The 12,937-nt window shown below is 38.2% G+C and overlaps 1 protein-coding gene across 1 annotated transcript in view; it reads right to left on the bottom strand.

Annotated features, from left to right (window-relative positions):
* LOC139759439 (uncharacterized oxidoreductase YjmC) overlaps positions 1-8,207 on the bottom strand; it is a 55,486-nt gene extending 47,279 nt beyond the window's left edge. Inside the window, exons 1-2 of the mRNA XM_071681549.1 lie at positions 7,590-8,207; positions 207-348 (exon numbers count right to left, since the gene is read on the bottom strand). Coding sequence (XP_071537650.1) covers positions 207-348; positions 7,590-7,880 — 433 coding nt within the window. The 5' untranslated portion in view covers positions 7,881-8,207. The remainder of the gene's footprint in view (positions 1-206; positions 349-7,589) is intronic.
* Between the last annotated feature and the right edge of the window lie 4,730 nt (positions 8,208-12,937).

Genomic DNA, 12,937 nt, shown 5'->3' with positions numbered 1-12,937 from the left:
CTCTTACAGAGTACATACTTATTCTCTTTTGCTTTTTGCCATCTTATGCAAAACCATGTAGCCAAAGTTTCCAACATTCTAACTATTCCATTAGTGTGTGTTATGCATATTTTCAGAAGATGCAAATTCTCAAGATGCAGTAGTCAGTATCAAGTATCCTTTGGTCAAAGCTATTTGTTTACAAAGAAACCATAAATTTCACTCACCTAGCCTATTTAATCCATGACTAAAATGGCCACGGGTATCAGCAGCCACCAGCACATCAGCAAGAGCAACAGCATGAGGCTTTGGTGTGCCTACAGAAGTCATACAATCTACCATGTACCGATGGACCTCATCCACAGCATACTGAAAAAAGTACCAAATAATATATGGCATGTGACTTAGCACTGAGAAGCAATACAGATCATCACCAACAAAGAGTATCTTTAAGTCTCTGAGGCATAATCTAATTAAAATATTGAATGAATAGGCAAAAATAATAATCATAAAGTGAAGCACAGGGTAGAAACATAGACAAAGACAATAAAGACAGATGCATGACTTGGCACCAACTTTCAACATAAACAGGATCAGAAAAATATAAAAATTCACAATTTGGAGAAACACTAACTAAAGCCAGTGATCACAACTAGTGATCACAGAGTAAAGCTGACATCTTTACCATACCATCCTACCCCAGGATCCCTTTCCTCTCAGGCTCCTTCAGTATCAAGGAGGCCAGCTATGTCTGCTAGGCAGGAACCATAGGTGTATAAGTGCAGAGATGCTGCATGAATGTCTTTGTGGTGTGAGAGTAAAACAACTGAGAGGAGTACAGCATCTTCACCATGATCTTGGGCATAAAGAATTCAGAGATATATTGAATCAGTGTTTATAATGTTGGAAAGATGGACAGTGTCTGGAATATAGAGAAGAAAGTATAACTGTTACATGCCTGTGTAATTCGGTTTCAGCTTTGTGTATCTGATGGAGAGGAGTTCACTGGGTTGGGAAGGTGGCTGTCTAGTGCTTGTTGAATCATGGTAAGAATAAGTTCTGTAAATGCCATGTTTGTTGGTGGTGGTGGTGGGTGGGTGGGTGGGGGTGACATCTAAGAACAGGGTGCTGAGGGTTGGTGCCTGATTACAAAGTGGTTTGTGCGAGTTGTATCTATTGATATAAATAAATGAATGCCAACCATGATGAAATGACATTGTAACTGAAGTTTCGTATGGTTTGCAACTCATTACATTTGCTATTGACAGGGTGGATGACCAGGCAAGTAAGGTGTATTTTCAGGAGGCAGAGGAACGATTTGTAAAGGGCAATAAAGAATTCTTTTCTTCATTCAAAACTGGTGCTGGAAAGTTTTCTCAGGCATTTAGTTTGTTTAAGGGCTTTGTGTGATGTCTGTGGTGTGGGAAGCAAATGTCGTGTGTGTATTGTATCTAACATGGTTGGAGTCTTGTGGATTGGAATCAGATGCTATTCAGCGGTACTGGAAAAGGCTAATAGGATTCATGTCTATCAGGGAGTATAAGGGTGCATTATATTTCTATGGAAGTACAGACACTGTTTTGAAAGAGCCAAAGTCCTAATTGTGTGATGCAGTACTGCATTTTGTTGATACTTGAGTAGGGTCAGGGTGCTGTGATGTTATTACTTATTACCACTTTGTACGACACAGAGAGGGAGTTTTACACGCATGAGGACCCCATCTCTTGGACACTTTCGTTCATACAATTTAAATTCTTGTATGCTGTTTGCATTAGCCATGACCTCAGTCATTTTATTCTATTCATCAATCACCATAAAAGTACTCCTTTATAACATTTCTAATAAGTTTCTAGCTTAATTTCATGCTTTATTCTCTGGCTGCTCTATCCCTACATTTGTCTATGTCAGTGATCCATTCAATAATCTTAAAGGTAGAGATAAGCATGGTCACCCCTCACTCTTCTCTCTTCCAAGGTAAGAAAATTTAAGCTCAAGCCTTTCCATAGAACCCAGCACTCTTAGTTCTGGTTCTATCTTTGCTGACCTCCTCTGAGCCTTTCTATCTTTGCTGACCTCCTCTGAGCCTTATCTAGTTGCTCTTTAAGCATTTTCAGGAGCAGAGACCAAATTTGAGAAGTGCATTCTAATTTTGGCCTTGTGTAGGAAATGAACAGCTTTTTAAATATTTTTTTTAACCATATACCTGAAAGCTACTCTAAATATCTGTCAGCAGAGACAGTCTGTCTCCTTAGCTATTTTCCTAATGTGGTATTCAGGTGACAGGTCAGGGATGATGTTGACTCCCAAGTCCTTCTCACACAAAGAATCCTGAAGCTTATTTCCTGCTAGATCATCACATCAAGGACTTCTTTCACCTTGTCCCATCCTAAGTACTTTACATTTGCTTAGGTTTCATCAACCATGTATCAAACCAACTTTGGAGTCTGTTTAGGTCATCTTGCATGTTGAAGCATTCTTTATGACCTTTTGCTTCATCTGCATACCTGTTCTGGCATGAGTTCAAACCTTTAGGTAAGTAATTTACATTGATCAAGAAGAGTAACGGTCCCAGAACTGAACTCTGTGGTTCACCCGTCATTCTGACCCACTGCGAGAAGGCCCCTCCTAGTCATTTAACTGTTTGCTGGAGACATAGTGCTAGTGGCAGATTTGGTGTCTGAGTTTGGGAGCACATTTAAGTAGAGAAATTCAAACACAAATGTGAATAAAAGTAAGCTTATTAGGTTTAGCAGTGCAAAAAGACAGATTAGTTGGGGTGTGAGTCTAAATGGAGAAAACTTGGAGGAAGTTATTTGTTTTCGATACTTGGGAGTTGATATGGCAGTAAATGGATCCTTGAGGACTAAAGTGCACTTTAAGGGCATATTAAGGAATGTATGGAAAAAGAGGCAACTTTTTGGGAGAGAAAAGGTTGGTATATTTGAAGGTACAGTGGTCCTACCAGTGATGTATGGATGCAAAGCTTGGGCTTTACCTGAGAACGTATGGGTGAGGGTGCATGTGTTGTTTATGAAATGTATGATGACACTAAGTGGCAAAAGGAGAGGTGATAGAATAAGAAATGACAGGGAAAGAGAGGTGTGGTAATAAGAAGAATATGGATGAAAGAGCAGAAGAGTGTGTAGAAACTGTCTTTTCACAAGGAAAGAATGAGAGAGGAAAGTCAACAAAACAGATATATGTCAAAAGTGGAGGGGACAAAGGGAAAGGGGAGACCAAATTGGAGATGGAAGGATGGAGTGAAACAGGTTACGGGTGCTCAGGGCCTGAACATGCAGGAATGTAAAACGCGTGCATGGGACAGAGTGAACTAGGCGATGTGGTATACATGGGTTAACGTGCTTTCAACAGACTAAACCAGGGAATACAAAGTCCTCAAGAAAAACTACAGAAATGTCTGTGGGGCCTGTGGTTCCAGTGAATTATAAAAGATAGCTAGAGAATGGATATGAGCCAATGAGGCCATTTTGTTTCTGGAACTACCTTACTAATGCATGAAAAGGCAAACAAATATGAAAAAGAAATATGTGTAACGTGTAACATACAATAAGTCAATAAAATCAACCTAAAAAACAGAAAGTAAGAGAACTCGCCATGTGGAAAGTCATCTGGCATCCGCTTACAAGCAGCATGTGCAGCGTTACTCACAGATGTCAGCACGCATGATGTGGCAGGCATTTCCAGGAAGTGGAGGTATTTTCAATAGTTGTAGTAATGTATGTTTTGGCCATGGTTAAGTCTAGTTGTCAGAAAGGGCTTCTTGATGAAGCAAAGGGTTAAACCTGTTTCCTGTTCATGCCACTTTAATCGATTAATAATTCTTAAAATCTTATCAGCAAGCTTAATGCAAAAGAAGCAACTTAAACATTCCATACATTTTCCAAATCTATAAAATATATCAAATTTCTTTAGCATTTTGCTAGAGCATGCAGCTCATTTGTCTGCCATGTATAACACAAAAACAATCAAAAGAGAAAAATGAATGTTAATTGCTTTCATACACAAATCTTAGTTCCTTTTAGAGTATATTCAATAAATTTTCCAAATCTATAAACATATAAACTTTCTTTCATATTTTGCGAAGCATGCAGCTCATATGCTTGCTATGTATAACACATCTTAAAAACAATTAAATGAGAAAAACAAATAATTACTTTTGTACGCAAATCTCAGTTCCTTTATAACATCATTTATCTAATTACCCAGCATGTCTGGCAATGTCACTGACACTTATGTCCCTCAAGGTTCTGTCCTGTCCCCTACACCTTTTTTCCTACACCTTTCCTTCTTTTTTTCAATGATTTCCTCTCCACAAATAATCCAATGCACTCATACACTAATGACTCAACAATGCATTCATCCACATCCTTCAATTCTGTTCCCTCTTCTCTTACTTGATCTGCATCTTGTCTTGACAGAGATTCCTCAATAAACTTAGACATGATATCTCAGTGGGGCAGACTATATTTTGTGAAGTTTAATGCCTCCAAGACCCAATTTCTACCCCCCTACTCTAAACTCCTTATAACTCTTGCCTCTCCCTTGATGGTTCTGTAATTCCACCTCTTGACTCAATAAACATACTTGTTATTACTATTCCTGTAATGTGGGGTTTCCAACCCCATATTACAGGAATAGTTAAGTCTGCCTCTAAAAAACTGGGCATCCTGTTTAGATGTTAAAACTTCTCTCCTGAACAGTTGCTCCTTTTATATAGGGTCAAGTCAAAAGTGGGCCAACTTATAAACTGTCCCAAGCCAACTTCCAAACTTGATCCCCTTGCCCTACACCGCAATATTCGTTCACCTTTCCTCTTCAAGAGGTATTACTTTGGTTTTTGCTTCCGAGAGCTGGCTGCCCGTGTGCCTCCACCATTAGCTAGACCTTACAATACTTGACAAGCTTATTTCGTGGCCACTGGCAACTTGGGGGGGGGATTTTTTTTTTTTCTTTTGATACCTGCTTCTTTCCCTACATGTCGAAGCTTTGGAACTCTTTACCTTCTCATGTCTTTCCCACAACCTATGACCTTGCACATTTCAACAGAGAGGTCTTTCACATCCTCAAAAATTTATCAATGCTTTCTCTTGTCTTTTCTTTTTTCACTTCATAATTCTCTCTTTATTTCAAATAAAGCCCGGCATTGATATGGACTTTTGTCTGTGACTGAAGCCTACAACGTAAAACAAAAATATGGTTGTTCCATGAAGCACTTGTGTCAACTGCTGTACAGCCTAGGCATTGAAAGTGAAACGAGAGATAGTGGAAATAATTCCTGTAAATATCATGAGCATCTGCATGGTCAAAGGTGTAACTTTCTTCAATTCACCTGGTTCCAGGTTAAACTTTTCTTTTAGGGGGCCTAAATTAAACAAATCCAAACTCAAGCTATGGTTCTCATGCCATCTACCTCTTTAAATGAGGCACAACTACAAAAGTATTTGATTCAGACTTCTCATGGCAATATGAACTGCAGGTTAAAGTGTAACTCCCATCAAATGAATGGCCAAGCAACAACAACAAAGTGATCCATGTCAGCCTCACTATGCAGGAAACAGAAGAATTAAGAGATTTCTGGACAAGCATATCACCTCTAATATAATGCCAAGGATATTTTTACTTTCCATTTTCTATTAAATATTTTTTCACAATGAAATTCTATTTATTCCATAATGCATTTTGCACTATAACCAACATATGACTATCCATCTATCTATATGTCTGACACCAATTCCTGTCAAAAGTCTCCACAACTGGTGAACTCTAGTGTCGCTTCTTTGCCTTTTAAACCTCATCCTTATAGGGGCAACTCTAGAGAAGGGTTTCCAGAAGCTCGTACATAGTGTCCCTACAGACTATCACTACCTAAAACCCACATCTAAATGTTACTAATTACTACTACTACCCAAGCTTTTGTCTAATGCTCCTGCCAATTACTCCTATATATTGCTCATACCATTTTGCTAAAAGGCAGGGCTAGCACACTGCTTACCACAGGAAAACCTAGCACACTTGCTTACTACAGGAAAACCAAGTTATAAAGAATGAGTTGCTTCACACCGTGCTTACCATATGAAAACCTAGTTATAAAGAATGAATTGCTCAAGTGTTGTTAAAAATTCTTTGTCTACTTGTGAGTAAAGCAGAAAGAAAAGAAGCTACTTGGTTCAGAGTACAACTTGACAACCACTGAAGTGCTGGCTCACTATGGAGCAGTCACTAACCCTCCTGATACCCAGGTGGGTACTAATATACCTTCCTGGTTGGTACCTGCCTACCAACTAATGCCTTCATATGACTACACACCTAAATTCACACACACACACATATATATATATATATATATATATATATATATATATATATATATATATATATATATATAAACTACCTATGTTGTATTCAAATTCAGATATATAAAAAAACATCAGAAATGTTGTAAATCATGTTATTCCATTCATAACTGGAGCATTATCTCTACAAGTTTATTCATATATATATATATATATATATATATATATATATATATATATATATATATATATATATATATATATATATAACTAACTCTTCAATCAATTAATTAGAACTGTTTCAGTTACACAGAGGGAATCACATGCTCACAACCCCACAGGCTCATGGTAATGACATACGCCTCTTTACCAGATGCTGATAAAATCAGTTCTTATAGTATAAAAGCTGTCTTAAAAACATGACTGCAGTCCTTATTCTGTAGTGCAAGATACTGACCTGGTATTAGCAGGAAGTCTTTTACTTCATGATATTGTAGAACAAACCACATGCCACATCATACAACACAAGCTAAACCATATCATACATAAACCATACATTACCACATATACCACCAATGAATGATTCCATGACTTGTGTAAATGGTGGTCAGATCACCTGTATATGGTCATAAACTTAATGTACAGCCTATGAAAATACAACACAGTTGCCTTTTATGAATTACTGCACTATCAACCACTGAATCAATTACATGAATTCTCTAAACTGGATACACCATAGTACCTCATACCAAGGATATCAAGTTTGCTTGACAAGACCAAAGTCACAGCGACTCAGGTATTTGCTCTCAAAAGTCATGTTCATCTCATTTACCAGAACTGTCATAAGTACTGGACATTATTCATTACAGACACCGTAATACATTTCGACAACTGACGCGGATCATTCCCCACGAATGACACAAAAAGAAACTTCTTAACAGCAATCATGAGGAAATTAGTCAACAGCCAATTAACTAATTAATGCAATGCTGCTAAGAAGTAAAATGAATGAAGAAAATAAGAGCAAATAAATGTTAGTGGTCAATGAGAGGAAAGTGAAACTTCCCTCATGTGCCCAACGAACAGACCGTATATATATATATATATATATATATATATATATATATATATATATATATATATATATATATATATATCCACCTCATTCACTGATAAGGTATTAACTGGTCAAAGCCAAAAAGTCTTAAATGTGTATCAAGCGGGAGTGCGGTGGTAGGCCTACGACGGGCGTGTGGGTGGGTGAAGAGTTTCATCATTACTGGTATACCTCCTCACCTTCGTCTGCAGGTCACTGGGAGGCTGGTACTCCTCCTTCCGCTGGGAAAAGAAATTCATCGTGGTCGAGATGAAGCGTTGCTGGCCGACGGCTGGACTTGGCAACAACTCACAAGGGATACATCCAAGGGACGAGGAGGATGCGGAGGAGGTGCTAGTGAGGAGGTTTGGACGACGGCGGTTTTCGCACAGTACTGAGGGAGGCGAGGTATTGAAGTGTGGTGGCGGGAGGCGCGTCCTCAGCCAGGCTCCTCCCCTCACCAGGCGACCACCGGCATGATAACACGACATCTTTGGACGTAAGTGAGTTCGTGGGTGTGAGATAAGCCACGGCCGTTACTGAGGCGACGGTCTACCGCTTTCTGGAATTAATACGGTGATTAGAGGTAGAGGTAAAGTCCTTTTTTTCTTTTTTTTTTTTTCTTTGAAAGGTTATCGCACACGCTGACACTTCTGGATGCCAAAGCCCTCCAGATAATTTCAGTAGTAAGTCTCACTAGAGTACATGGTATTTTTCAGTCAACCATGGAGTCAAGATGAGTTGCACATGAGTGTCTACTGCCGCGTGTGGAGGCTCAGAGGCACCCTGGCCCACCTGTCTCCACCAGGAACACCAACTATTTACAGAGGGATACGGCTGCCGGGCCTGACAGCACTTTGTAGTTGCCTCTTACTTATTAAGATGTGATTTGTCCGTGTTAGTAAGCAATCGGGTGACGTAGACTGGTGTACCTGACGCAATAGGCACAGAATAATAAAGAAACAATCACGATTATGACAATCAACAAAATTAAGATAATCATCGTAAGGTTATCGTAAATTCTTTTTTTGGTGAACATTATGTCGTAGCCAAATGTTTCTATCTATAAGGCTTTTGAGACGTTAGTTGGAATCTTCTTTCTAAAAATGCGCAATGCCAAACTAATAATTGTATATATATATATATATATATATATATATACATAAAGCGTATATTGGCCCTTGAATGATAAGAGGTTTATTGTAAAATCAAATATGCAAGGCGTGTTCATTTTCCTTCCAACATATTCAGTTTGGTGCTATACATGATACACAGTAACTACTTAGGAGGATCAATACACAAATAATAAAAGTTCTTCAATACACAAAAAGATACCAAATTACGCGGGCGCATCTCATGCTGACTTACACCGACCGTGAGCAATTAATCACATAAATGATGATAGTGTCAACGAAACTACGCCATTTGAGAGTAGAGAAAACTCAAGAGGTTCTACTAGTGGAAAAACTCATCCCCGGACTGTAATAAGTAACACCCAGTCCTTGTATACAAACATGGGTACACAACAGCTTATCATGCAATTCCCTGTGAATCTAGGTCAGCGGGGAAGCCCAGCGTGGCCGTAGTCAACAGTCACATTACTTCAATTTTCATATTCTTAGCAGTGCGCTAAATGTCATTTGTTCAGTTACGTTGATATACGTGGGAATCGTACCAGCCATGCTTTCTTTGTGCAGGAACAAATACATATTTTGATTGGATAATGTATACGTTGACTTGAATATCATATGAGATTAATATCATTATCTAAAATCTTTTTTTTTATAAATTGTTAGTTTTAACAAGAAAAACTCTGGATTATCCAAAGATGGCGACGGGTTAACCAAAACCTGACCAATGTTTCCCATTAATTTGCACGGGTGTGGTGCGTTGGGTCGCCAATTCCAAACCAACCATTACTAGCATATTTGTTTGATTATAGCGAGGGACTATCCAAATGAACATGTTGAGGCCCGTTAATTATTAATTGGGGTTGTGAAGGTGCCTCCGAAGCCTAGGGCAAAAAATGCTATGGTGCACTCTCTGGGGGGAAAAAAAACTATATTCTGACCCATCAGCACCCTACTGCACTATAACCATATTTTTTTTCATCATTCTCTGGTCCCTGAAAGACAAATGCTAGTCGAGTAATAGCTAATATAATACTACAAAGTGCATAAAGCACTGAGTGATGCTTTGATATGGCATGTGTTAATTACCTACGCATATAGTAACCAGGTTCTCTATAACACTTAGAACATAATCATATTCATGTGGAGAACTCCACTCAAATGCGGTATGCGAAAACAAAGAGAACAATATGTCGGTTCACATATTCATGCAACAATAACTTCAAAACATATCGCAAAACATATTTTCTAATAATTATGATTGCAAGTCAGCAAACACACAACCCAATCATGCTACCGTGTGTGGCGTGTGTGTGTGTGTGTGTACATAAATTTATAAGACTTGCAAAATATATGCAATGTTAAGAGATGTGGCAACACGAGAGACTGACTTTCTCCCCGCAACAAACAGTAAGTAATCACACACAAACATTGTGCAGAATATTTCTGGTCTTAACAGCCGTAATTACCAAAACCTTGGTTAATGATGAGCCTTTCTCATAGATCTTTACTTTTCTAGACAACTTCCATTGATCTCCTTGGGTGTATAAGTATTAGCTTTAATTTGATGAGTGTTCTTGGCTTGCATCCGATATAAAATTAGTTAACAGGGTTTGTAATGCGACAGGGCAAATATGAGAATATATCTTCACAGCAAGAGACTAAGAACGAAAGCAGTTCCAAAGTTGTAATTTAGTGTTTAGTCTACGACGGGCTTCTGTAGGATGCCTAGACACAGATCACAATTACTTGAAGTTGTATAGCTAGGTACAAGAGATCAGCCGAGTTCTTGCTCTTGGGGAGATTCCTCGTGGTCAGTAGAACGAAAAACTTGTTATGGAGTTCCTTCAGTGGAGTGAATAATGACGCTTCCTGCTGCTACCAGTCCAAAACACTCTTCATGACTCATGACCTCTTCCACTGTTGAAGGTCTCCTCTCAATTCTCCAGCCACTGTTCCTCTCTATTATGTGAATCTCTACTCCCAGTCTCACATCCTTCTTTGCGATGGTTCATTTTTTTTTTTTTTTTTCAGTAGTCTCGAATTTGGTGAACGTTAACTTAAAGACGTCAGTGTCATCAGATGTCTCTTGCAAGTTCAGCTCAGATCTATAACTTTTGTTTATAACACAATCAATCTTCACACTTGGATCTTATGGCCTGATGTAGCCTATTTTTGTCTGCTAGGATCTTACAGACTGATATAGTTGTAAAATAATATAGCCAAAATTTTTCATATGCTAGGATCTTATAGCCTTAGTCTGATGTAACCTTTTTGGCTTGTTTGCTAAAATCTTTTAGCTTTTTTTTACATCCTACGATCTTATAGCCTTATATAGCTGTTGTTAACAAATTACTGCCGGGTCTCATGCCATGAGGGAAGAAAAGTAAAAGCGTCATGTTTTCTCCCTGGATTCTAACGTCTCACATATTCTTTGTTCTGATCCTGATCTCCAGACATTTTTCCCAGTAGGCCTATAAAGCCATCGAAGACACCGTGGGTTCACACTCCCGATGCTTCTCGACTGTTTTTTTTTTTTTCCCTAATGCGAGTTCGAACTTTGAAAAAATGTCAACATTTGCAAAGATGTATTCGTTATGAAGACCTCTGGTTTATATAATGTTTCATATAATATTCTATATCAAAACACAACGACACTTTGATTAGTATTCTTGCAGGACAAATAAATGGGATAGAATTACCCTAGCCGTCAAAAATCCGTGGACAGCATGAGAGATGTGGCCTAAAATTGTGTTATTCACAAAAATTTCTAATTATCCTGTCAACAACGAGATGCCAGAGTATTTCACTCTATTTACACACTGAAATTCCAGGGATATTTCTTTATAAATGATATTTCTCATAATATACTATTGAATGATTTCAAGGATAAGATAAATATATCATTGAACCCAGGGTCTATGCGAATAGCTAAATTCTGAGAGCTTGGGGGCATATGCCCCTTCTCAGCACTCTATCTGCAATCATGATCACTCAATTAGTTTAACGCTACCTCGCTAACGCGGGAAATGGCGGATATGTATGAACAAAAAATAGGATAATTTTCACTTTAGAATCTTAGAAATATATCCCGTTTCACATTCTAGATATTATCACAAATATATATATATATATATATATATATATATATATATATATATATATATATATAAAACATTATGCATTAGAGAATCGAGCTTGTGCCTGCAAAGTGGAAAGTGGGACAAAAGTGAAAGTTACAGAAATACGTGCTAGCAATGCTTCCTAATCCTAACCTCGCTTTGCGTTCGTTAAATTACGTTAAGTCTCTGTTAGGTCTATTTCTACCATATCAGTATTGCGCACTGATAGTCTTGGGCCACGCTGAAAGTCAACAACCGACTGTTGAGGAGGGGAAAAAAACTTGGCAACTGACAGCATGCCACGCTGCCATCACCCATTACTACGGCAGAATATGTTTGTGGAGCGGGTTCATCCTGTACCCTGAGTCGCCGCTTGGCTTGTTATCGAACTCTTTTGCTAGTAACATTGAATGATGACTGAAAATTAAACAGATTGTTACCATAGTACTGAATCAGTAATAAAGTGTGTATATATATATATATATATATATATATATATATATATATATATATATATATATATATATATATATATATAACGCGGGAAATGGCGAATAGTTTGAAAGAAGATATATATATATATATATATATATATATATATATATATATATGCAGGAGGGTGAAAGGAGGGCAAGGAATAGAGTGAATTGGAGCGATGTGGTATACCGGGGTTGACGTGCTGTCAGTGGATTGAATCAAGGCATGTGAAGCGTCTGGGGTAAACCATGGAAAGCTGTGTAGGTATGTATATTTGCGTGTGTGGACGTATGTATATACATTTGTATGGGGGTGGGTTGGGCCATTTCTTTCGTCTGTTTCCTTGCGCTACCTCGCAAACGCGGGAGACAGCGACAAAGAAAAAAAAAAAAAAAAAAAATATATATATATATATATATATATATATATATATATATATTCTTTTTCTTTCAAACTATTCGCCATTTCCCGCGTAGCAAGGTAGCGTTTAGAACAGAGGACTGGGCCTCTGAGGGAATATCCTCATCTGGCCCCCTTCTGTTCCTTCTTTTGGAAAATTGAAAAAAAAAAAAAAAAACGAGAGGGGAGGATTTCCAGCCCCCCGCTCCCTCCCCTTTTAGTCGCCTTCTACGACACGCAGGGATTACGTGGGAAGTATTCTTTCTCCCCACGGGGAAAATGAAACACGTTTCATTTTCCCCGTGGACTCGTAGGAATAACTTGATCACGCGCAAAATTGATTCTCTCTCTCTCTCTCTCTCTCTCTCTCTCTCTCTCTCTCTATATATATATATATATATATATATATATATATATATA

The sequence above is a fragment of the Panulirus ornatus genome, chromosome 33, assembly GCF_036320965.1.
Source record: "Panulirus ornatus isolate Po-2019 chromosome 33, ASM3632096v1, whole genome shotgun sequence".
Lineage (NCBI taxonomy): Eukaryota > Metazoa > Arthropoda > Malacostraca > Decapoda > Palinuridae > Panulirus > Panulirus ornatus.
Note: the sequence above shows the minus strand (reverse complement) of the source record. Positions and strands in the feature narration are given on the sequence as shown.